This window comes from Siniperca chuatsi, linkage group LG12, assembly GCF_020085105.1.
Source record: "Siniperca chuatsi isolate FFG_IHB_CAS linkage group LG12, ASM2008510v1, whole genome shotgun sequence".
In the NCBI taxonomy this organism is placed as follows: domain Eukaryota; kingdom Metazoa; phylum Chordata; class Actinopteri; order Centrarchiformes; family Sinipercidae; genus Siniperca; species Siniperca chuatsi.
Genome location: NC_058053.1, coordinates 28,666,291 through 28,691,997, shown reverse-complemented (window position 1 = coordinate 28,691,997; position 25,707 = coordinate 28,666,291). Strand labels below are relative to the sequence as shown.

Genomic DNA, 25,707 nt, shown 5'->3' with positions numbered 1-25,707 from the left:
GACCCTACACAGAAACATAATAATTTTACATTTTCCAGTAAAATCTTCTTTTTATTGCACTTTTTTCTTCGCGAAAAAACTGTGTATTTGTGAAGCAATTTTCAATAAAGCATTTCAGATACTCTTTTTTTTTTTTTTTACTGAAAACCCTTTTGTAATCCATTTTATAGAACTGTATATTCAAGATCAGGTGTGTTCACGTTTTATGGATTTTAGTTTAATTTACAAACTGTTTTTGTGTATTCAGGTTGAGTCCACAGACAACACATCCATTGTGACCATCCCCGTCAGTCTGAGAAGCCACTCTGGACGCTACACCATCACCGCCAAGAACAAGTCCGGACAGAAACACGTCAACGTCCGAGTCAATGTTCTCGGTATGTCTATGTTGTTTGTATATAGACCTCAACCTTACATACATCTGTAATGTAACTGTTCTACTACAAGCCTGAGCCTGTGTTTCTTTTGTGGCAGAGTTCCTTCAGTATAAGAGTGTCGGTATGTTGGGTTCATTGTTGTGTTGTTCTTGGATCTCTGACTGTACTTTTTTCCTGACTGCAGACGTACCTGGACCTCCAAAGGATCTGAGGATTACTGACATCAGCCGGTCAACCATGAGACTGATTTGGAAACTCCCCGACAACGATGGAGGAGAGAGAATCAAGAGCTACTTTATCGAGAAGAAATGTGTCACTGACAAGGCCTGGACAAAGGTGAACATTGCTCAGTCCATTTCTCAGTTTTTCTAGTTCCACTTTTAACACCAAGTTTCAGTTTCTACAGGTAGTATTTCAGCATCTCATTTTACTTTACTTTCAGTTCATTTTGTCAAACTACTGACCATTTACAGTTTAGTTTAGTTCAATTACTCTTTATTTTAGAAAACAAAATACTTTAGTTGAATTTAGTTTTATTTGAGTGATATAGACAGATATTACAAAGTTAGCCTGACTTATAGTCAGAATGGCTACAATAACGAAAATGAGACCCAGGTTGAAAAACACTGGATTTTCCCTTTAATTTAATCCATCAATTGAAATCAACATAAATTGTGCTGTTTGTGATTGATTAACTGATGGATTGGTTGATTTGTTAACAGGTGAATGCAGCCTGTGCCAGCCAGGCCTACGTGGTGCCGGGTCTGCTGGAAGGTCAGGACTACCTGTTCAGGGTTCGAGCTGAGAACAGACTTGGATTCGGCCCGTTCACCGTCACCACCGAACCCGCCCGGGCCAGAGACCCCATCTGTGAGGACAGATCGACTATTCAAACTACAAAAATACAGCACAAACTGTCAAAACCTTACTGGAATTGTTGTAATGCTAATCTTCCTCTTCCTTCTCCTCAGACCCACCCGACCCCCCTACCAAGCTGAAGGTCAACCTGGTGACAAAGAACACCGTCACTCTGAGCTGGGAGCCTCCCAAAAACAACGGTGGCTCTCCGGTGAAGCATTACATCATCGAGCGTTTGAGCTGGGACACCAGCGGCAAGGAGAAGGAGACCTGGAAGCAGTGCAACAAGAGAGACGTGGAGGAGCTCACCTTTGTGGTGGAGGACCTGAAGGAGGTTGGTCTATGTCTTTCAAGCGATCCCACCACTCTCACTTCACTACTTTGTGCCTTTATTAATGCTCAGTAACTCTCAGCACAGGGTTGAGCTCATAGACCAGTGGGTTTGTACGTCATGTCCCATTTCATATCAATTCCACACTATATCCCAGTTTTCCGATTAACTTTTTTCCTTCCAGGCAGCAGTGAGCCTGGGTGAGAATACATTTTTTAATTTGTGAAGGGGGCGTGTTCAAGCAAAACGGGTTGTTAAGTTGCTCTTTTTCAGTCTTTTTCATATTTTTAACCTGTTTTATTGTGGTATGTGTTCATTTTATTTTGTCTTAATTTTATTCTTTTACCTACTCTTTCTGTGTTTAGTCATTACATTGTGCTTTAAAGTTCTGTTTTTTAAAAGAGGCATTCAAATAAAGTTTATTGTTCATTGTTACTGTCACATACAAATTGAAACAGAATGGGCCAAAAATTGGAACCCTAAAAGTAATTGGACAAAGAGTTATTACTGATGGACACTTAATGTTTTCCTGCTTGAGAAATACCAATTAATCCAGTGGAGAGGTGAAGCTGAGATTCCAGCCTGCTGTTCCACTCTGATATAGATATTACTGTGGTGTCTTACAGCTGTAGTTCTCATACTTGTGATGAATTACTGTGTGATGAAGAAGTCAAGTTTCCTTCGGACCTGGATTTACTGTTGACTGTCGTTGATTTGCAGGGAGGAGAATATGAGTTCAGAGTAAAAGCCGTGAACGCCGCTGGACCCAGCCGACCCTCCACCACCGTTGGACCTCTGTTCATCAAGGATCAGACATGTGAGTGACAGGCGCTTCAGCCAATCACAGACTGCTCAGAAATCTATTTCACCTTTTTCAGCTAGGACTGTTCAAGCACTGAGTTTTAAGGTTAAATATTTTTAAGCCAATGTGGACAGAAAATTGGGTTTGTAAAGTTTCACAACCTTTTTTACAAGTGGCTCATGAGCATCTCTTAAAGTTGGAATGACAACTGGGAAAGACCTTCAATAAAGAATCTCATTTCTTTCTGCAGGTGCTCCCACCATTGAGCTGCGTGAGGCCATGGAGGGTGAGGAGGGCTGTGATGTCAGCATTGTGGCGAAGGTGAGCGGCTGTCCGTTCCCCACGCTCACCTGGCAGAAAGCCGGCCTGGCCAAACCTGAGGAGAAGGCCGCCATCCACTACGACCAACACATCAACAAACTGGTGACCCAGGACAAGTGCACGCTTCTGATCCAGCAGGCCAGCAGGCATGACAGCGCCCTCTACAGCCTGACGGCCAGCAACAGCCTTGGCACGGTCACCAAGGACATCAAGCTCACCGTGCTTGGTGAGAAACACAAACACTTAAGATCTCTTAAAGGGACAGTTCACCCCAAAATCAAAACTAAAACCTGTAGTGTTATTTATCCATCCATATCGGCCGAAGAGATTGTTGTGAGCAGTTTCATGTAGGAACTAAATGAAACTGCTCACAACAAATCTGTGGACTATCTTCAGTAACCGGGTCCTGATTTCTGGAAAGAGACGTTGCTGCTGAGTTTTTCAAATGTATTTTTTAGGCTCTTTGAGCTCCACAAGCCGAGTGACACATAGTCCCATTATATTCAAACAATGCAGACATCTCTATGATCAATCTAGCTGGATAAACGGCTCTACAGGTGAGATGAGACATATGTTGATTTTGAGTGAACTGTACGTTTAACACCGAACAGTGATTGTCCAATAATAACTTAGCAACAGTAACTAGTCACAGCAGGTGTGTCACATGATGAAGCGGTGTACATGCAGCTGTAGTAAGACATGTGCACTGTTACAAAAGTGTAAGCAATGGATCAAACAGTGTGTTTATCTGCTCTAATATAAGCTGCAATAGTAAGCATGTCTGTGTAACTAGCTCACTACCAACAGAAGTTACCTGTCGTTACTTCTATGCCCAAGAGTTAGTTAGTAGTAGTAGTAGTTAGTTTACTTCTGTATGAAATCGAGGATCCATTGTTTCAAAAATTACTGTGAATTTTATGGTAAATGTGCCACGTTATCATTGTAAACTCTACATGTGCTGTGTGAGAATGCAAAGGTTATTAGCAAACGATCAATTACCATTTAATTAAAATCAACAAATCGATTGATGACAGGTTTGATAAGCGATCATGGTTGAAGTGGTTTATCCAGTAAAAAAGCTAAACGTATCAGTTGGTTGCAGCTTTTCCAATGTAAAGAGACCGATATCTTCCCATGTTGAGGCTACATGAATGTTTTATTATAAAACAAATGTGACTCACCTTCCCTCCCCCTGCAGGACCTCCCGGCCCACCTGTCGGACCAATGAAGTTCACCGAGGTGTTTGCAGAGAGGATTGGCCTGGCCTGGAACCCTCCCACAGACGACGGTGGATCCAAGATCACCAACTATGTGGTTGAGAAGCGCGAGGACAACAGGAAGTCCTGGGTCCACGTCTCCAATGACCCCAAGGAGTGCGCCTACACGGTGACCCGGTTGACGGAGAACCACGAGTACGAGTTCAGAGTCATGGCCCAGAACAAGTTCGGAGTCAGTCCACCGCTGGTCAGCGAGCCGGAGAAAGCCAGAAACCTCTTCAGTAAGTCCAGATCAGTCTGCCTGTCCTGTCAGCTGTCTTCAGTTTCATCATCTACACACTAAAAACGTCTGTATTACAGTTAAATTTTAGTCCGTAATCCACATTAGTCTGTATTGTATCTCTTATATCTGATTTTTCCTTAGAAAAAATCCTTATCTTCAGACTGTTAACAACACATACAGTATATTTTCTGCTTGTTCCAACATATATGATACATGATGCTTATAGTAGAAGAAGAGATCATTAACGATGAACCATGCGGTTAACTGAGAAGTAGCACGCCAAAACCCCAACACGCATTCATTTGTTTTATAACCGCCCAGATCTTATTGAGCCACGTATTTTGTGATTTTGTACAGCTGCGACCTTGGCCGGGTCTCTCTTGTAAAAGAGATTTTTCAGCTCAATGGGACTTCCTGGTAAAATAAAGTTAAAATAAAAGTATACAGTGGCTTAAACAGCCAAAGTGAAACACCTGTAGAGATCAATAACACATCGTTATCTAATTCCTACAGCTGATGTATTGATTATTGATGACTGTCCTGTCCTCTTGCAGCCGTCCCGGGTCAGTGTGAGAAACCGACTGTAACGGACGTCTGTCTGGAGTCAATGACCGTCAACTGGGACGAGCCCAAATACGACGGCGGCTCCTCCATCACCGGCTACATCATCGAGAAGAAGGAAACCACCTCCAAGCGCTGGGCCCGTGTCACCCGTGACCCGATCCGAGCCCTGCCGCTGGGCAACAACTGGGACGTCACCGGCCTGCTGGACGGCGCCATGTACCAGTTCAGGGTCACCGCTGTCAACGCCGCCGGCTGCGGTCTGCCCAGCCTGCCCTCTGACCCCGTACTCTGCAGAGACCCCATCAGTAAGAAAGATGTTTTCACTGTTACAGGACATTATAGTCAGTGGATCAGTCAGCTAAAACACTTCAACGGACTGATGAGTTTGGCTTTTATTTTATTATCAAAACAAGGACAAACCAACTTGATACTCATCACCTTGATCACCTGTATACATTTGAATTGTTAGCACAAGGTCCACATACAGGATGTTTTCCACAACTTTCAGACAGATTTTGTGGCCTTCATCTGCACAAGATGTGACTAAAAGCTCTGGAAAATTTCCAGTAAGAGAGCCTTGTGCTAACAGTTTTTAGTCAAACTACTATTTCTAAGGTCATTAATGAACCTTGAAGTCTTTAAACGTGTGTGTGCGTGTGTGTGCGCGTGCAGAGCCTCCGGGTCCACCTACTCCGAAGGTGATAGACTGGACGAAGTCGACGGTGGAGCTGGAGTGGATCCCTCCTCTGGTGGACGGAGGGTCAAAGGTCACAGGCTACATCGTGGAGTTCCAGGAAGTGAACAAGGAGGAGGAGGAGAAGAAGGCTCAGAGGAAGCTGCTGCTGAGCGTCGATGAGGAGGAGAAGGAGCCCGAGAGCGAGGAGAGCTGGGTGAAGGTAAAAAACAACTGCTGAGGCAGTGTCACTGATGTCATGTCCATCGAAGGAAGATGTTGATCGAGGACGAGTTGTTATTTTTGTATGTCGACTTACAACAACTGTATAGCTGCAAACATCTAACCGACACCAGTTTTCTGTCACTCTTTTTTTTAAAGCCCTCCTCCACTCAGAAAGGTGTTTTTGTTATTGTTCCTTCACTGTGATGTTGTTGAGCTCACATTACATGTTTAGCACCTGGACGTACCTGCAGGATTCTGTGACGTCTATTGCCTATTGACTATTTGGAAGCTAATCAGGGTCCAGTAGGAAACTGGCACAAGTATGATGTGGAAACATGAACACTGAGGATGGACTCTCCAGTGGAGCAGGAGACATCTTGTGCTCAGCTGTTAAAATTTTGAAATTATTTGAATATTCATAGATTCTTGATTTTCTCAATGAGGGAGAAGGAGGACATGAACTTTTTCATTTTTAACTAGTTAATAAAACTTTTTTGTGGAAAAAAAAAATCAGACAAATTATTTTTTAAAGCAGATTATCATAAACATGTCTGGAGGAGATCTTTAAGTAAAAATACCTATAGGTACTGGCTTCCAGTAGCTGCTCAGAGTTATGGTGTGAAGTACGACATTAAATTTAACTCTAAAAGTAGCGTCGTCATGCTTGCTAAAGCCAAGAAGGATCAGAGAAAAGTTTTCCCTCATTCTTTATGGCAGACTAAAAATGCAAAGACTTACCTCTCATCTATAGTAGAACAGTGGTAGTTTTTAGTCATTTCAGGTTAGTTGAAAATAAACCTTCAGTTAATAAAGAGCACATCAACAAAATATATATCAGTTATCAAAGTAGAAAAATACTAGAGGCTTCCAGAGCATCATCCGGACCTCTTCAACAATCAGATTGTAATAAAATATGAAATATAAAGACATTAACAACAGTCCTGTTAAGTTTTCATTACACTGAATCGGCAAAGTCTGAAAAAAGTTGTAGCTGAGTTTGTGTGAGCACTGATCGTCCTCTCGTCTCTCTCCAGGCGAAGGACACAGAGATCAGAGGAACCAAGTTCGTGGTGGCCGGCCTGAAGGAAGGCGGTCTGTACCGCTTCAGAGTCCGAGCCGTGAACGCCGCCGGAGTGGGAGATCCAGGACTCGTGTCTGAGCTGATCGAGGTCAAAGACAGAACGAGTAAGAATCTGATCCACCCAACATTCAACTGTGGGCACGTCAAGTGATGTTTCTGATGGTAAAACTTTAAGAACATTTTATTAAATACAAATCCACACCTTCTCGTCCAGTTCCTCCTGAGATGGATCTGGATGCCTCAGTGAAGGAGAAGATCGTGGTCCACGCCGGTGGCACCATCCGCATCATCGCCTACGTGTCCGGTAAACCCGCCCCACAGATCACCTGGTCCAGAGACGACGGCGAGGTGCCCAAAGAGGCCGCGGTGGAGACGACGGGCATCTCTAATTCACTGGTCATCAAGAACTGCAGACGCCAACACCAGGGCATCTACACACTGAGCGCCAAGAACGAGGGAGGAGAGAGGAAGAAGGCCATCATCGTCGAGGTCCTGGGTGAGTCAACCCAACCAGGATGATGGAGGAATCTTTTAAAAAGATGCACAGTTATCAAAAATGTGTTTATAAAAAACCCAGACTCAAATAAATCGGCTGAAATCGGGTCACGAGATAAGAACTGCACTACAGTGCCTACAGTATAGGCATGTAGATATACCTGAACATACATATCCAGACATTTCATATGCTTAACAAAGTAAAATTTGAACTTTCCACCTCTGTAGACCCACTTAAAACAAAATACAACTTCAAAGTTAGAGCTCCCAGATCCCCTGATTCCCTGTGTGTTTGTAAGGTGTATCCTCCCTCCTCCCTCCAGACGTCCCGGGACCGGTCGGTCTTCCCTTCGCTGGCGAGAATCTGACCAACGACTCCTGCAAGCTGACCTGGTACTCCCCCGAGGACGACGGCGGCTCGGCCATCACCAACTACATAATCGAGAAGAGGGAGTCGGACCGCATGGGCTGGACCTCGGTGTCCTACACGGTGACGAGGAACAACGCTGTGGTGCAGGGACTCATCGACGGCAAGGGCTACTTCTTCAGGATCGCAGCCGAGAACATCATTGGCATGGGACCTTTCATCGAGACCGACAAGATGGTTCTCATCAAGGACCCTATCTGTAAGTTAGACACACAACAACCTAAAATATTATTTTTAAAAAATAAAGTCATACAGTCAGCAAAGAGCTGTGAAAATGTCTGTACAGAACGTCTCTTGCAGCTCTGATCTAATTTTCCGAATCCTTAAAGTCCCCCCTCGTATTGTATATTCATAGATTCTGGATTTTCTCATGAGGGAGAAGGAGTAGATGCGATTTTGAAAAATTTTCAATGAAGTAATTGAACTTTTTTGTAGAAAAACCATATGATTTTTCTGAGTATTTTCTTAAAATAGTCTTGAAATCTCTTAATTTCATATTTACAACCATTCAATTCATAACAGAAGTTATTTCATTTCCGCACTTTTCCTATAGAGCAGGTCTAGACCGAACTCTTTATATTATTAATTACAGAGACCCAACAAATCCCACCATGAGCAAGCACTTGGCGGCAGTGGCAAGGAAAAACTTCCTTCCTTCCTTCCTCAAAAAGAACACCTACTTAATTAATGAAATGGATAAAAGATAATATAGACTGATGCAAATACTTTAAAATAGGTTCAGCTAGTTGAGGAATTCCCCCCAAACATCTGAGACACAGGAAAGGGTTTCATGATAAAAAGCATCACATTTAAGCATTTTTAAAAACATGAATATGGGCAATCTGTTTATTTCCAATTCCAAGTATTAATAAAATCAATGCTTGTTGGGTACATAAAAAAACTTTCAGAATAATTGAAGATCGCCATGAACAGATCTGGTTTGATCTTTTCTTAAATACTGTAGAAAACCATCTGAATACTTTAAGCAAATAATCACATAAGACACAAATATTTTGTGTATATATACAATTTTTATATATATATTTACATATATAACAAAGAAATTCAAATGGTCATTTTAAGTAATTAATTGGACTGTCTAATATCTAAAGACTGGCTATATTCAAGTTGTAGCTCCTGTTTTTAAAGAAACTGTAGTAATTCTGTCTCTTTAGCCAGTGAAAGCTGAGAACATACAGTATCTCACTGATTTTAGGATGCAGGATTCAGACTCAGAAAACAGACAGTGTGAAGAGTGAGGTTCAAAATCTCATTTATTTTGAAGCAAGTTGCAAAAAACCTCAAGATTGGTACAAACATTTTCAAAGGACTCGAATTTGCTTAATTTACAGGTCCATAATTTCCTTGAAGTTTGCAGGAAATACTGCAGATACTAAATAGAGACGAAGTTCTGAGACGGTTGTTTGAGTTTAGTGAGTTGTGTTGAGTTTATAAGCAGTTGTTGATTTGCAGAGAAAATTCCTTGAATGAAAATGGATGAATTTAGATTTAACCATCACTTACTTTCTAGAAAATTATTTGAAACTATGGGACCCATAAAATAACGCGTTACCAGAACATTTGTTTTATATGCTTTCCATCATTTGAATGTTAATTCTGACAGCATAATTAAAAATGGACCAGGGTCTAAACTAAACTACAGATTTTAAACTCAAACATATCTATGAATCTAAATTTGTTTCAGTCTTAAACTGCTGCTGTCTTCTTACTACAAGGAACTCGTCACATTCAGAATTTGGTTCAGAGTATTTACTCCAAGCTGAAGTAGAGAGAGGAAATATTCTTAAACTGGTGAAGACCTTAAAACCTTTGACATTCGATGTGAAACAGAAAGAACAGCTAAAACTACGACCACACAGGAATTGTCCTTTAATATGTCTCATCACCTTTGTGTTTGTGTCTCCTCCAGCCGTCCCGGAACGTCCAGAGGACCTGATCATCACCGCAATTACCAAGGACTCTATCTCTGTCGCCTGGAGACCGCCCAAGTATGACGGCGGCGCTGAGGTGACCGAGTACGTCCTCGAGTCTCGCATGATCGGCCGGGACAACTTCACACGAGTAGGTGGAGAGGACAAGCTGATGGACAGGAAGTTCACACTGACAGGACTGAAGGACGGCTCAAGCCACGAGTTCAAAGTCTCTGCCATCAACCAGGTGGGACAGGGCAAAGCTTCCTTCGCCACCAAACCTGTCCAGTGCAAGGACGAGCTCGGTGAGTGACGCAACAACCTCTTTTATTTGATGAAAAACGCACAGACATAGAATTTCAGAGTCAGTAATAATAACTATGTTTGTCGCGGCCGATACCGATACGATAACCAACAATATTAAACTTGCAATTGCACAAATGTCAAGAGGACAATAAAGGCTAAACTTTTACATTGAGACGTTTATTTTCCCAACAGCAACACAGATGTTTAGGGACCCTTCAACATCCCCATAGAGTAAAGAATACATTTCAGAAACCCTATTAAATATACTTGGGGTTTTACTGTATTAGAACCAATCCCCATTCAGAACCGGGTTTCTGGCAGCATCCCTTTGTCAGCAGCTATTGTAAAAAGGCTTGTTGTCCCTCCTCACACCTCAGAACCACCCACTCTGGACCTGGACTTCAGGGACAAGATGATGGTGAAGGTGGGAGACACCTGCACGTTGTCAGGTTGCTACAGCGGCAAACCGGCCCCGGCTATCACCTGGACAAAGAACGAGGAGGAGTTGAAGGCAAGCGAAGAGATCGGCCTCCACAGCACCGTCCGCCACCTCAGCCTCAACATCAGCAAGGCCAAGAGAGAACACAGCGGCCGCTACTGCGTCAGTGTGGAGAACGCCGCCGGGACTCGCACAGGAATCTGCACCATCACTGTGGTCGGTGAGTCGCTGCTCCACTGAAACTCTGAATATCCATGCAGGTTTGAGTGTTTTAAAAATCATCACTGAAGAAACTTTTTTGTCTTCGTAAAACGAGATATACAGCACAAGGAGGAATGTCCTGCCAAATCTGCAACGATATTTCTATATGTCACAGCTCAGACCGCTCCCCTATTGGTGCAGTTCATATTATAAAGCAAGATGAAGGATATAGAGATGAAAGGATTATCAAATTCTAGCTTTGGTGGGAAACAAAGAACTCACGTTAACTATAAAGCATACAATGGATCCAATAACAGGATTTAGACTAGAAATGAAGGATGTTAAATTTAGGAAATACAAACTCGAGAGGGAAAGAAGAGTGCTGAGCTGGTATGACTCGAAATTCAAAGTTCAAACGATAAACAGAAAACGGTATCAGTACTCTATGTACCGTACTCAGAGATGTTTCCAAATTTTAAAACCCAATGAAAATGTTTTAAAAAAAGAAGGTTTTTTAAATTTGGTATAACCTGTATAAAAAGTGACCTGTATAAATGCTTCCTCCTTTCAGACCGTCCTCAGCCTCCAGAGGGCCCCGTGGTGTTCAATGAGGTCTTCAGGAACTACATGGTGATCTCCTGGAAACCTCCTCTGGATGATGGAGGCTGCGCCATTTCCAACTACATCATCGAGAAGAGAGACACCAACAGAGACCTGTGGATGCCCGTCACCTCGTCCTGCACCAGGACCACCTGCAAGGTGGGCAGATCAGCGCTGAAATGCTCAGAGGAAAAGTTTAACTAGAGAAAACCTGTTGGACCGTTGGCAGAGTTAAACTATTCACATGCAAGCGAGAAAATGACAATTAAAGAACAAAAAAAGAAAAAGACATAAGTAAAGAAAAACAATTATATCTCATTTCAGTCATCAGCAATTTAGAAATGACCTCAAAGAATCAACGGGCTCATTAACTATAAATATATACCAGATCATGTTCCGGATGCTGATTTTAGGTATAAAAATGGGTAAAAATCCAATGGACACTGGTTTGATTTTGTATAATGATATATTCTCATATGAACACACAATTATACTAAAATAACTACAATACAGACAGGGCAGTAAATGATTGTATTCTTAATAATTTAACATAACTAGGACTGGGTATTGCTTAAAAATGTATTGATACTAGTGCTGTTACAATACATGAGTTTCTGAACTGATGTGAAAACAATACTTTTTTGGTACCTTACTTTAAAGCCCTTTTTTCATTTAACAAAAGAGTTCAAAGTTCTCAAATGTTAAATGTTGTCTAAACACAGGCAGCCATATAATAACTTAAATACAATTTAGTCTAAAACTGATGACATTTTGAAAATAGTAAGTATCTGATCAAAGAATAGGTCAACAAGATTAGGAATCTGACGAGATATTTGATGTCAACTTACACATCTACAACACAACTACAATACACAGCCAAAAACATGACAGTAACTCCTCAGTACTGACATATGCCTCCTGCTGTCTGTTACTCAAGGTGCCAAAGCTGATCGAGGGTCGTGAGTACATCATCAGGATCATGGCTCAGAACATCTATGGCATCAGCGACCCCCTGCTGTCTGCAGAGACCAAGGCTAGAGACATCTTCAGTAAGTCCTGACAAACACAGTGACAGAGAAACATTCAGAGAGGGACACATAACCTGCCAAGGAATCCATTCTGGAAGTGTTGTTAAACCAAGAGCAGCAGGTAGTAAAGATCACGCATCCCGCAGTGTCTGATCAGTGGGACTATGTTTGTTTGTTTCCATTACAGAGGTGCCCGATGCTCCTAAACAGCCCACAGTAAAGGAGATTTACCATGACTCCGCCCTCATTAGCTGGGAGCCACCTGCTGACGGAGGAAAACCAATCACAGGCTACATCGTGGAGAGGAAGGAGACTATGGCCAACAGGTACACAAACACACACAGCACTACAATCTTCTGTTGTTTGGAGGGTGAAGGTATGTCCCCAGTCTTAGTCTCTCTCTGTCTACATCACAAATGAGCTGACGCAATGAAGCTGGCAAACTGACTTTTGAGGAAAACGAAAATCTTAAAGTTTCACTTTGTGGCCTCAACGATTGTTTCTAAAAATAAGTAAACAAACAATGCAACATAGAAACAGTTGTATCTGAAACATCTAAACAGTTGCAACCTGATCACCACTAAACTGTTGGGTATCTACGCTACAGCTGCAATTAATGAGATTTTTTTTGTTGTTTAAAAAAACGAATCTCTTCAAATGTCTTATTTTGTCAGAGCAAAAAAGATAGATATAGATATTTAAAAGCAGCAAATCTACGCAAAACAGTATAATGAAATCAGTATCTTGGGATAAGACTTTTTAAGAAAACTAAAACTGAGCTTTATTTTGCTATGTCCAGATAATTACAGAGGTTACTTAAGTCGCTACATTAAGATAACATGGCTTAAAAACTCCAGATTTCATCTTACCCCTTACAAACCCCATAAACTGTGAAATAGTAAGGCATCAAAATAGAATATGAACATGTTTCTCAGTGGCTAATAAATTAGCTGTTACTGTTTCTGCTTCCAGATGGGTGCGCTGCAACACAGAGAGAATCCATCCAAAGGTGGAGTTCTGGGTGACGGAGCTGCTGCAAGGCTGTGAGTACGAGTTCAGAGTCAGCGCTGAGAATGAGGTGGGAGCCGGAGACCCGAGCCCACCATCCAAACCCGTCTTTGCCAAAGATCCCATCGGTAGGTTCACCTTTTACAACAACACTTCATTTCATTGCTATTATTGTATCAGCTCACTACAGAAATTCCTACCTGTCCTTTGCCACAGTGAAACCCGGTCCACCGGTGAACTTCCAGGTCATTGACTTCACCAAGGAGTCAGTGACTCTGTCCTGGCAGCCGCCCACCGACACCGGCAGAGGAAAGATCTTCGGATACCTGCTGGAGTTTCAGAAGGCTGGAGAGGAGGAGTGGTCCAAGGTGAGATAGTTCTCCAATTACCATGAAATCTAACAGGAAGCTTACCATGAAATTTGCCCAGAGGAATTACCCTTTGATTTTAAGGACCCCCTTAACCGTCGCACTGCATCTTCTTAATCTCACTAAATCTTTAGTGTTATGTGATATTGGAGTTCTTGTCCTGCTGCTTTCCTCAGGTAAACCAGACTCCAGACTCCTGCCAGGAGACCAAATTTAAGGTGATCAACCTGGATGATGGTGCTCTGTACCGCTTCAGAGTCATGGCTGTTAACGCTGCCGGAGAGTCTGACCCAGCTAACTTGAAGGAGCCAATCAGAGTGCAGGACAGACTTGGTGAGTCATCATTTCAGTGGTTCAGTATTATTTGAACCACCTTATAACTTTGATTTAAGAAATGCTATGTACATCAAATGTGACATTACAGTGTTCATGACCAGTAATTCTCACTAGTTCACCTATTAATATCTCTCATGTCCTTCTTCTACACCCTTGTTGCCCCCTCAGAGCCCCCAGAGCTGATTCTGGATGCCGGGATGACCCGAGAGGTGAAGGCCATGGCCGGCACTCACATCACTCTGATGGCCACCATCAAAGGCGTCCCATTCCCCACTGTCACCTGGAAGAAGAATGACGCTGAGGTGCCCACCAGGGCTGACATTGAGACCAACCAGGAAGGCACCAAGCTGGAGATGAGGTTCTGTAATCGTGGTGACTGTGGAGACTACACCCTAACTGTAGAGAACTCGGTCGGATCCAAGACCGCTACGTGCACTGTGCTAGTCCTTGGTAAGAATGGTTAAGAACGGTTTTTAGCTTGAGTGTGATTTATCACTTTTACATGTATTTGCTCTGAACTATTTGGTGAGGATAATCAATCTTTGCTGTGATTGATATGATACATTTAGTTATTCCATTTTGTATCCTCCATTAATGAAAAGTCAAGCAGTTTTGTGACGTTCCTTGTGTTTTGGTCAGATAAACCTGGTCCCATCCAGCACCTCCGGGTTTCTGACATCAGGAGTGATTCCGCCTACCTGTCATGGAAGGACCCAGAGGACAATGGCGGTGCTCGTATCACTAATTTTGTGGTGGAGAAAAAAGACAGTGCAGCCACTCAGTGGGTCCCTGTCTGCTCGACATCCAAGAAACGCAGCATGATGCTGAAGCACCTGATGGAGGGCACATCCTACGTGTTCAGAGTCGCTGCTGAGAACCAGTACGGTCGCAGTGAATATGTTGAGACGCCAAAGGCCATCAAGGCAATGAACCCACTCTGTGAGTAAAAGCACAGTGAACACATGATCGGCAGATCAATGTGTATTATATTGTCCTGAGAGTAATCCCAAAGAAAACAAATACAAACAAAATACTCTAATTATTATTCACAAGATAAACCTCTTGACATGTACTATATAATTTTCAAGGGGGTGCAACAACAGAACAAAAATACAGTACAAAGTACACATAATTCAGCTTGCTACTATGTAAAAGTATTTTTAGATTTCCACAAAAATGGAGATGTTTGTGCTCACATTTTCAATGGACTGTCCTTCTCAAAGCATTTGTTACTCAAAAAACTAACCTATCAATCTCCTTAGCGACTAAGAAAGGTGGAGTCTATGTTGTGAATGCTCAAACTCACCAGCCTCACCAACCTAAATGTCTTTCCTTCTGTACCTCCAGTTCCTCCTGGTCCTCCCAAAGACCTGCACCATGACGACGTGGACAAGACTGAGGTGTGGTTGGTCTGGAACTGGCCCGACCGCAATGGGGGAAGTGAGATCACAGGCTTCCTAGTGGAGTATCAGGAAGAGGGAGAAAAGGAGTGGGATGAGTGGAAGACTGTCAGCATCCCTGAGAGTCATGTGACTGGCCTGGAGGAAGGAAAGACCTACCGCTTCAGAGTGAGGGCTGAGAACGCCATTGGCCTTAGCAGACCCGACACCACCGTGCCTATCCTCTGCCAGGAGAAACTGGGTGAGATACAGGACAAAACCCCAACACTCTACATCACCTCTATTGGAGGGATTATATGCTGGATCATATATAATTCATTTATACATGGAGAATTTTTCAGTTTTTATTCTCAGTTGACATTCACCAATACTTTTTGTAGCATTACTATTGGTGTAGACGTAGCTCTTGTTATAGTCCACATCAGCAAACTAATGTTCCTTTAATTGGTATTTGGCATCAGCTGATCCTCTTAATGTTGGTGCTCAAACCAAAGAAATCTCATCGGTGCACCTCTATTTGATAAACCTTGTCAGTTAACATTGGTTATTTCAGTGTTTTCGAACATGAGTTTAGTAGCATGGGGTAACCTCCTCTGTCTGCATGTCTACAGTGCCTCCAATTGTCGAGGTGGATGTTAAGTTCACTGAAGGCATCATCGTAAAGGCCGGCTCCACCATCAGGCTGCCAGCTATCATGAGAGGAATCCCTGTTCCCACTGCCAAGTGGTCCATCGAAGGAGAGGAGATCACCAGCGAGGGTAATGTCAAGATCGACACGGACAACTTCTCTACTGTGCTCAGCATTAATGACTGCACCAGGAACCACTCTGGCACCTACCTGCTCACCGTGTCCAACCCAGCTGGAACCAAGACAGTGGCCTTGAACGTCACTGTCCTGGATGTTCCCGCTGCTCCCATTGGACCTGTCAACATCCTGGATGTCACTCCGGACTCCATGACGATTGAATGGCGTCCTCCCAAGGACGATGGCGGTAGCCCTGTCACCAACTACATTGTGGAGAAGAGAGAGTCCAACAAGGAGACCTGGGGAGGTGTGAGCTCTGGCAGCCTCGACACCCAGCTCAGTATCACTCGCCTGCAGAAGGGAGTGGAATATGTGGTACGCATTCGTGCTGAGAACAAGATGGGCATTGGTGCTCCTCTGGAGAGCAAACCCACTGTTGCTGAGCACTCCTTCATGCCACCCAGCCCACCTGGTAAGCCACATCCCTCCGATATCTCAGAGGATGCTGTTACACTCGGCTGGACCATGCCCCTGTCTGATGGTGGCAGCCAGATCGCCGGCTACATCATTGAGCGGAGACACAAGGGAGGAAAATGGATCCGTGTCAACAAGACACCCTGCAAGGACCTGAGGTACAAAGTCCTGGGTCTGTTTGAGGGCAATGAGTACGAGTTCAGAGTGTTTGCTGAGAATATTGCTGGCTACAGTGGCCCCTCTCCCATCTCTGACCTCTGCAAACCGTGCAGGCCTATCACTGTCCCCAGCCCCCCTGTCAACCCCAAAGTTAAAGATTACAGCAAGACCACTGCTGACCTGATGTGGACCAAACCCAACAAAGACGGAGGCAGCCCCATCCTGGGCTACACCGTGGAAATGAAGAAGGCCGATGCTGACGAATGGAAAAAAGTGAACCTGGACAGCTTCATCAAGCAGTGTGTCTACACGGTGAAGGGTCTGGAGGAGGGCGTGACCTACAGATTCAGAGTCTACGCCTCAAACATGATTGGAGATGGAGAATCCAGAGAAATCCCAGAGTCCATCACTGCTCAGGATATCCTCATCCCTCCAGAGATTGAGATGGAGGCCACCTGCCGCGAGCGCGTCACTGTGCGCGTCGGACACAACATCAACATCATTGGCTACATCAAGGCCCGTCCTGACCCAGAAGTGCTTTGGTCAAAGGAGGAGACAGTTCTGGAGAACAACAAACGTGTCACCATCATTCAGAACTTACCTGTGGTCCACCTGAGGATTAAGGAGGCCACAAGAGCTGACCATGGCAGATACATCCTGAAGGTTTCAAATGAGGGCGGCGAGGCCTCTTGCTCCATCACAGTCAATGTGCTAGACAGACCCAGCCACTGCCAGAACCTGCACACGACCTATGTCACCAAGGACTCATGCATGATCAACTGGGAGGCCCCTAAGGATAACGGTGGATCCGAGATCACCAACTACATTGTGGAGTGCCGTGAACCCAGCATTAGCATGTGGTCTATGATCTCCTCCAACTGCACCAATCGCAAAATCAAGACCAAGCTGATGGAGGGCCATGAGTACCTGTTCCGTGTCTGTGCCGAGAACAAGATGGGACCAGGACCCTCTGTGGAGACCAAGACCCCTTTGTTGGCCATTGACCCGATCGAGAAGCCAGGTGAGCCTGAGAACTTCAGAGCCACTGACATTGGTAAGAACTATGTCTATCTGAGATGGAGGAAACCTGACTATGATGGTGGCAGCCCCAACCTCTCCTACAACCTGGACTGCAAAGCCAAAGATGCTGAGGAGTGGGAGAAACTCAACACAGGCACTCTCACTCATACCTTCTTCCTAGCTGACAAGTGCATGGAGAACCAGACGTACACCTTCAGGTAGGTTACTTTATTCTTAATTTAAAAGTTCATGCTGATTGTTCTGGAGGGTGTTTTCTTGTTCAGAAATGGTCTTCTTTGAGTATTGCCCAGTCTAATGTAAATTACTTTAAATTAATAATTCTCTTAATTTGTTATCCAGGGTGCAGACCGTTAATGAAGGAGGTGAGAGTGCCTGGGTGAAACTTGCCGATATTCTGGTGAGGGAGGAGATCCAGAAGCCTGTCATTGACCTGAAGCTGGCCGGAGCTGTGACAGTGAAGGCTGGAGAGTCAGTCAGGATGGAGGCCAACCTGAGAGGAAAGCCCCAGCCTGAGGTCAAATGGACGAAAGACAAGGCCGTCGGAGACAATCCCAGAATCAGCTATGAGTCTGGCCCCGACTACTCCAAGTTCCTTATGACCAAGTCCAGACGCACTGACACCGGAAAATATATCATCACTGCCACCAACTCGGCCGGCACTTTTACGGCATATGCCAATGTTAACGTCCTGGACGTCCCTGGTCCAGTTAGGAACCTCAGGATAACCGGCATCGGAGCAGACAAGTGCAGAGTGGTGTGGGATGCTCCAGAGGATGATGGAGGTTGCGAGGTGGACAGCTATATCCTGGAGAAATGCGAGACCAGGAGGATGGTCTGGTCCACATACTCCGCCTCTGTGGTCACACCGTACTGCAATGTCATTCGTCTGGTAGAGGGCAACGAGTACATCTTCAGAGTGAGGGCTGAGAACAAGATGGGAACCGGCCCTGCCATGGAGAGCAAGCCTGTTACTGTCAAGACTCAGTTCGGCAAACCTGGACCCCCTGATGCCCCTGAGGTCACAAAGGTAAGTTAAAGACTTCCTGTTTTATAGATTTCTAAAATTGGCTCAAGTAAAAAATATTTTAACCTGGTATCTGCCTTGATACTGGTATCAGTGTACAACCTAGTTGTAAAAACAAGTTTCTCTGTTACTCACTATGAATATTGTTGTGATGCAGGTAAGTAAAGATGAGATGACAGTTGTCTGGGCTCCTCCTGAGAATGACGGAGGAAAGTCGATCACCGGCTACATCCTGGAGAGGAAAGAGAAGAGGGCGGTGCGCTGGGTGCCGTGCACCAAGAGCCCCATCTCCGAGAGACGCATGAAAGTCACCAACCTGATTCCCAACCACGAGTACCAGTTCAGGGTGAAAGCTGAGAATGAGGTTGGCCTGGGAGAGCCCAGCAAACCTTGCAGACCTGTTGCTGCCAAAGATCCCATTGGTGAGTTTGCATTTGTCTTCACACTTCAGTTTATCTTTGTGCTTCTTTGTGCCCAGGCAAGAGAAGATGTAAAGCACAGGAAGCTTAAGATGTCAGTGATGGACTTGAAAGGTGTCTTCTGGTGTTTCAGTATTTTTTATTGAACTGTGTTTTACTGTCTCTACCTGCAGAGCCCCCTGGCCCCCCTGCAGGCCTGAAGGTGGGTGACAGCACCAAGACCACTATCACTCTGTCCTGGTCTAAACCTGTGTATGATGGTGGTGCCCCCATCATCGGCTACAGCCTGGACATGAGGCTGAAAAGCGAGGCAGACCCTGAGAAACCCACAGAGGGCTGGAAGAGAATTGACACCCATGGCCCATTGGTACTCACAGAGTTCACCATCGGCCAGCTGGATGAGAAGCAGGAGTATGAATTCAAGGTATCTGCCCAAAATCAGGTTGGCTGGGGACGCCACGCCTACCTGAAGGAGGCCGTCTCCCCCAAGGAGATCCTGGGTAAGAATGAACGGTTATTAAAGCCAACAGCCGCTGTGCCTTTCCATTTATAATCGATTGTATTACAAAACATGGTAAATGTTAACAACACTCAAACGATCTCAACATCAATATGTTTCTATGGCAACAGAGGCTCCAGAGATCGACCTGGATGCCAGTCTGAGAAAAGGCCTGGCTGTCAGGGCAGGCTGTCCAATCAGGCTTTTCGCTGTGATCAGAGGAAGACCCGCCCCCAAGGTTACCTGGAAGCGCCTGGGTGTGGACAATGTGGTCCGCCGAGGTCATGTGGACCAGGTTGACACCATGTCCTTCTTGGTCATCCCTGAGAGCACCAGAGAGGATTCTGGGAGATACTCTCTGACTCTGTCTAACTCTGCTGGAGAGAAAGCCGTGTTTGTCCGTGTCAAAGTCCTTGGTGAGAAACAGAATAATCATGACAAACTTACATTTTACAGCACTTGTCTTTAATAACATTTTTCACTGGTAAGGAAATTTTATGATCAAAGTGATTCTTAAATTCATCCTCTGCAGACACTCCTGGTCCCGTCGGCGGCCTGGAAGCAACCAACATCACCAAGACGACAGCTCAGCTGTCCTGGTTGCCTCCAGAGAATGACGGCGGCAGCCCCATCCTCAACTACATTGTGGAAAAACGGGAGGTAGATAGGAAGACCTGGAACAAGTGCACAGAGGATCTGAAGAAGACCAGCTTCAAGGTGACCAACATGACGCCTGGTGTCGAGTACTACTTCAGAGTCATGGCCTGCAACAAGTACGGCATTGGAGTTCCTCAGGACTCGCCCAAGTCCTACCTGGCTGTTGACCCCATCAGTGAGTGTCACCACAAACTGTGTAAATAAGGTTTAGAATGCCAAACCCTTGTTTTCCTCTGTCTCTATTGTTTTTTCCTTTTTTTTATTCTTCCTAACAACTGCTGTGTGTTGCATTCAGGTGAACCAGACCCTCCAAAGAAGATGGACGTGTTGGAGATTACCAAGAATAGCGCCACACTGGGCTGGCTGAAGCCACTCAGAGACGGAGGAGCTAAGATCAATGGTTATGTGGTGGACTACCAGGAGGAGGGCATGCCCGAGGACAAGTGGACACCTTACTCTGTGGTCAAAGACCTGACCATCGTGGTGGTTGGTCTGAAGGAAGGAAAGAAGCACAAGTTCAGAGTGGCAGCCAGGAACTCAGTAGGAGTCAGCCTGGCCCGAGAGGCAGAGGGAGTGTTTGAGATCAAGGAGCAGCTCAGTGAGTAGACCAGCCTAAAAATCTACCTCAGACTATGGAAACTTTGAAAATGGAAAAGTTTAAATCCTCAAATTAATCTGTGAAGTAACTTTTAGTGTTTCTTCTTCCACCCAGTGTCTCCTAAGATCATCATGCCAGACATTGTGACGGTCAGAGCTGGATCCAAGATGGTGGTTGAGGCCATTGTGGCAGGTAAACCCGCTCCCTTCTGTAAGTGGAAACATGGCAACGAGGACGTGCTGACCTCTGACCGCCTGTCAGTCGTAAAGACACTGACGACCTGCACGCTTATCATCAAGAACGTGACGAGAAAGGACAGCGGATACTACAGCCTTTCGGCCGAAAACAGCACCGCTAAGATCAACCAGATCCTCAGAATCATCGTCATGGGTCAGTTTGAACAACAGACGTGGTTTAAGCTGCTGGTTCTAAACTATTACTAATACTACTTAAAATGTTATTGATGAATAATAACAATAACAAACATTGATTAGGTGTCAACATCTGTCATTGCCATAATTAATGACTCATCCTCTGTGTCTCTGCAGACATCCCTGGACCCCCTGAAGCTCCTCTAGAGATCACCGAACTGGACATTGATGCCTGCACACTGCTCTGGAACTCCCCACAGGAGGATGGCGGCAGCAACATCACCAACTATATTGTGGAGAAGTGTGACGTCAGCCAGGGCGACTGGGTCACAGTCTCCACATCCTGCACCAAAACCAGCTTTAGAGTTACCAAACTGACAACTGGCAAAGAATATGGCTTCCGAGTCCGTGCCGAGAACAGGTTCGGCATCTCCGAGCCCATATACTCTGAGAAGATGATCGCCAGATATCCATTTGGTGAGTCTGAGCCAAAACATTTTTAGCTCCATTACTGGCTACATATTACAGCTATGACACTATGTACTCACTGTTTTGTTTTTCCCCAAAGATCCTCCCAGCGAGCCCAGAAACCTGCAGATCAATAAGGTCTTCAAGGACTTCGTCATCCTGTCATGGGAGCGTCCCAGCAGTGATGGAGGCAGCCCCATCACTGGATATTGCATTGAAAAGAAGGAAAGGAACAGCCTTCTGTGGGTGAAGGCCAATGAGTCTGTGGTCAAAGCCACCCAGTACACCTGCACTGGCCTGATCGAGGGCCTGGAGTACACCTTTAGGGTGTCGGCACTCAACCAGGCTGGACAGGGCAAACCTTGCAAACAGACCGACTTCATCACCGCCAGAACCGCTGTTGGTACGAAAATGTCCTTCACCTGATCATGACATAATTTTTTTCATGATTTCAACATATTTGTTTTGTTAAAGAAAGTTAACGTAGAAAAGGTTTCAGTCGTAGTCATCTGGACACTGTTTTCAGAATCAAGATGTTTCGGCTCCCATCCGGAAGTCATTCTCAATTGTGAAAAAATTGGACGGGAACTGGAAATTTAAGCTAATCTGAGTGACATAAGCCCTGCCCTCAGGAGGAAATCTGCCTGAGTATCTGTTAATAGCTAGTTTCACCTGAAACTGACCTGATAGTTTCAAGATGACCCAGTGATCAGTAATCAGGCCTATTGTTCTCTGGCTGCATCTACTTCATCACTGTTAAGTGATGTTAGAACACTGTTAGAACACTCCTGGACGAATGAGGGACTACACCGTCTTAAAGAAAGTTAAGTTAAAGAAAAATAGGACAAGGAAGCATCACTACAAAACAAAATTGTTATGGTGAGATCAAGTTAATATGAATGTTTTCTTTGTCACAAGAAAGCAAAATGTATATCATCTTTACCCATGTCCTCTGCTGCATTCTGAACTTTTTCATTTTTCTCAACGAGTCTCTTAAAAGAGTAACCAAAATTACAAAAAGATTATCAAATTTTCAATTAAATCCTTATTTCAAGATAAGAGGCTGAAAACCAAAGTATGAACCTCATTTCTTGTCTTGAGATTATTAAGTCACAATCTTAAGATAACTGAATGGAAGGACAGAAAGAATCTTCACTGTAGTTAGTTTTTTATGTAGCTTTTATTTAAATGGTTGAAGCTTGAAGTCATATTGCTGTATGGGGAATTTAGTTTTCAGGGCTGTGACATCAGCAAGGTTCAGATTCTTGTTCACTCAACCTCAACCTTCAATTTTTTTCCTTGTTCAGACAGCATAATGGAGTCTACAACCCTTTGTTTCTTTCCATTAAGACCCACCAGGTAAACCTGAGGCCATGGATGTGACAAAGAACTCTGTCTCATTGGTCTGGAACCGTCCCAAGCACGATGGCGGCAGCAAGCTGATTGGCTACTACATGGAGTACACAAAGCTTCCGGAGGAGAAGTGGACACGCTGTAATGCCAACTGCATGAACATCCAGACGGAGAGCTATGTGGTGACTGGCTTGCAGGAGGGCCAACAGTACCAGTTTAGAGTCATCGCCAAGACCGCCATCAACATCAGCCAGCCGTCTGAGCTGTCTGACCCCATCCCTGTCATTGCAGAGAATGGTACACCTCAACACAGCAAGGAATACTATGACTGACAAATTAAATTATTGACAAATCATGATGATTATTCTCTCTCCTCTTGTGAAGTTCCTCCTCGTGTGGAGCTGGGCGTCAACATGAAGAACCTGATCGTGGTGAAAGCCGGAGAGAATGTCTTCCTGGATGCTGAGGTGTTCGGCAAGCCACTGCCCAAGGTGAGCTGGAAGAGAGATGGAGTGCCTCTGGTCATCGCAGAGGGAATGAAGATGGCACAGAAGAAACATGTGCACCTGCTGGAGCTCTTCTCCGTCACCAGGAAGGAGTCTGGAGACTACACCATCACTGCAGAGAATATCAATGGCAGCAAGTATGCAACCATCAAGGTCAAGGTGCTCGGTAAGTTAGATTTAAGATTCATTTATTGTAGTATTTTGTCTAAGCAAGCATTTTATGTGTACAGATAAACAAAGAAGCTAACCTCCCACTGTTTTCCCTGCAGACAAACCAGGCCGTCCGGCTTCAGTGAAAATTTCTAAGGTGTTTGCCGACCATGTTAAACTGCGATGGGAGCCCCCACTTGCAGACGGCGGCTCAGAGATCACCAACTACATCATCGAGAAGCGTGAGACCAGCAGGGCCAACTGGGCGCTGGTCACCGCCAACATCCATGGACACATCACCGACTGCTCAGTGGAGAAACTCATTGAAGGACATGAGTACCAGTTCAGAGTCAGTGCTGAGAACCAGTATGGTGTGGGAGACCCTATCATGACTGACCCCGTCATGGTCAAGAACCCATACGGTATGTTTAGACCTCTATAGCTGTGACCACTAGATATGGACTGTAAGAAAATTTTTACTGCACTGAGGTCTATTTGAAAAGTACTAAATACAGTAAAAAATACCTTTCTTAACATGTATCTGCAAATACATGTTTCAAGCATGATTTGATATGAAACATACTCTTTTCTTCATTTACCATCCAATATTCTAGTGTAAACATTTAAAATTTTGTGTTTTGTGTGTTTTCTGAGTTCAGTCCCTCCTAACTCACTATGTTGATCAATATTTGATTAATGAGACAGCAAATGATGCCTGTTGATGAGATAAGATAAACTCTGATGGGAGATTATCATGATCTTATCTTCCTTCAGATGTTCCTGGTCCATGCGAGCCGCCCGTCATCACCAACATTACTAAGGACTCCATGACAGTGAGCTGGAAGGCTCCAGCCAATGACGGCAAGGCTACCATCCTGGGCTACATGGTGGAGAAACGTGAGGCCACTGAGTTGACCTGGGCTAAGGTCAACCGCCGGCCGGTCATCGATAGGACCATCAAGGCCATTCAGCTGACCGAGGGCTCTGAGTACGAGTTCAGAGTCATCGCCATGAACAAGGCTGGTCTGGGCAAACCCAGCGACGCATCCAATGCTGCACTGGCTGTCGACCCCGTCTGTAAGTATCTGGTATAAAGAAAGAATGCTTCATTCAACTTATTAGTGGATATTTTGTTTATAAAATGTGAGAATATCAAAGATGTTACTTTAATTCTCCAGACCCCCCCGGCCCACCTGCCTTCCCCAAGGTGGTGGACTCTACCAAGAGCTCCATCAGCCTTAGCTGGACCAAACCGGCATACGACGGTGGCTGTGAGATCATCGGCTACCTGGTGGAGTGTAAGCGAGCCGACAGTGAGAACTGGACCAAGTGCAACGTCCCAAAAAAGCTCCAGGCCACCAAATTCCTTGTGAAAGGCCTGATGGACGACACTGAGTACCAGTTCAGAGTCATCGCTGTCAACAAGATCGGCTTCAGTGAGCCCAGTGAGGTCCCTGGAAACCACATGGCCAAGGACATTCTAAGTACGTTCAACTGTTTATCACTTTATTTTGATAAATAACCCCTGAGCATTAGATCATCTGAATCAAGTATTTTCACTTATCACTTAATGAATCATGTTCAGTACGGATATATTTTTGGATTAGCTACTGGTCCAATTTTTGCCGGTGATCATCCTTTCAAACAAGGGCATTTTAATTTTAAAACGTTTTTCATGTAATAAAATTAGCAGACACAGGCAATTCAGCATGGCTAATTCGATAGCTAGTATAAGTGTCATGTTAGCTACTGTTACAAACCTGCTATTGCCTCAAACCACATTTCTTCTCACATTGAGACATTACAATAGATTAAGCTTCTTCAGTAAGCATTTTCTTAATCTAATTAAACACAGACTCTCCCTTTTGTTTTTTGGTAAAAGTCCATCATCAAGTGTATCATCCCTCATTTCAGCCATTTAAATTATTTGACATTCTTGATTAACTTATGTTAACTATGGGCTAGCTAACGC

The 25,707-nt window shown here is 44.5% G+C and overlaps 1 protein-coding gene across 3 annotated transcripts in view; it reads left to right on the top strand.

The window, feature by feature from the left end:
- ttn.2 (titin, tandem duplicate 2) overlaps positions 1-25,707 on the top strand; it is a 246,500-nt gene that overhangs the window by 165,111 nt on the left and 55,682 nt on the right. For all 3 annotated transcript variants that reach the window (XM_044216152.1, XM_044216154.1, XM_044216153.1), the window contains 38 exons: positions 248-377; positions 562-713; positions 1,100-1,247; positions 1,349-1,569; positions 2,287-2,383; positions 2,619-2,915; positions 3,888-4,187; positions 4,744-5,058; positions 5,426-5,649; positions 6,686-6,836; positions 6,947-7,228; positions 7,551-7,853; positions 9,585-9,890; positions 10,269-10,550; positions 11,103-11,290; positions 12,069-12,180; positions 12,347-12,485; positions 13,132-13,295; positions 13,384-13,535; positions 13,712-13,868; positions 14,040-14,321; positions 14,511-14,810; positions 15,219-15,512; positions 15,883-17,887; positions 18,030-18,717; positions 18,872-19,136; positions 19,307-19,633; positions 19,764-20,048; positions 20,165-20,464; positions 20,585-20,887; positions 21,002-21,277; positions 21,436-21,735; positions 21,827-22,129; positions 23,077-23,376; positions 23,464-23,751; positions 23,855-24,157; positions 24,510-24,812; positions 24,914-25,219. In XM_044216152.1, the coding sequence (XP_044072087.1) occupies positions 248-377; positions 562-713; positions 1,100-1,247; positions 1,349-1,569; positions 2,287-2,383; positions 2,619-2,915; positions 3,888-4,187; positions 4,744-5,058; positions 5,426-5,649; positions 6,686-6,836; positions 6,947-7,228; positions 7,551-7,853; positions 9,585-9,890; positions 10,269-10,550; positions 11,103-11,290; positions 12,069-12,180; positions 12,347-12,485; positions 13,132-13,295; positions 13,384-13,535; positions 13,712-13,868; positions 14,040-14,321; positions 14,511-14,810; positions 15,219-15,512; positions 15,883-17,887; positions 18,030-18,717; positions 18,872-19,136; positions 19,307-19,633; positions 19,764-20,048; positions 20,165-20,464; positions 20,585-20,887; positions 21,002-21,277; positions 21,436-21,735; positions 21,827-22,129; positions 23,077-23,376; positions 23,464-23,751; positions 23,855-24,157; positions 24,510-24,812; positions 24,914-25,219 (11,548 nt within the window). The remainder of the gene's footprint in view (positions 1-247; positions 378-561; positions 714-1,099; positions 1,248-1,348; positions 1,570-2,286; positions 2,384-2,618; positions 2,916-3,887; positions 4,188-4,743; positions 5,059-5,425; positions 5,650-6,685; positions 6,837-6,946; positions 7,229-7,550; positions 7,854-9,584; positions 9,891-10,268; positions 10,551-11,102; positions 11,291-12,068; positions 12,181-12,346; positions 12,486-13,131; positions 13,296-13,383; positions 13,536-13,711; positions 13,869-14,039; positions 14,322-14,510; positions 14,811-15,218; positions 15,513-15,882; positions 17,888-18,029; positions 18,718-18,871; positions 19,137-19,306; positions 19,634-19,763; positions 20,049-20,164; positions 20,465-20,584; positions 20,888-21,001; positions 21,278-21,435; positions 21,736-21,826; positions 22,130-23,076; positions 23,377-23,463; positions 23,752-23,854; positions 24,158-24,509; positions 24,813-24,913; positions 25,220-25,707) is intronic.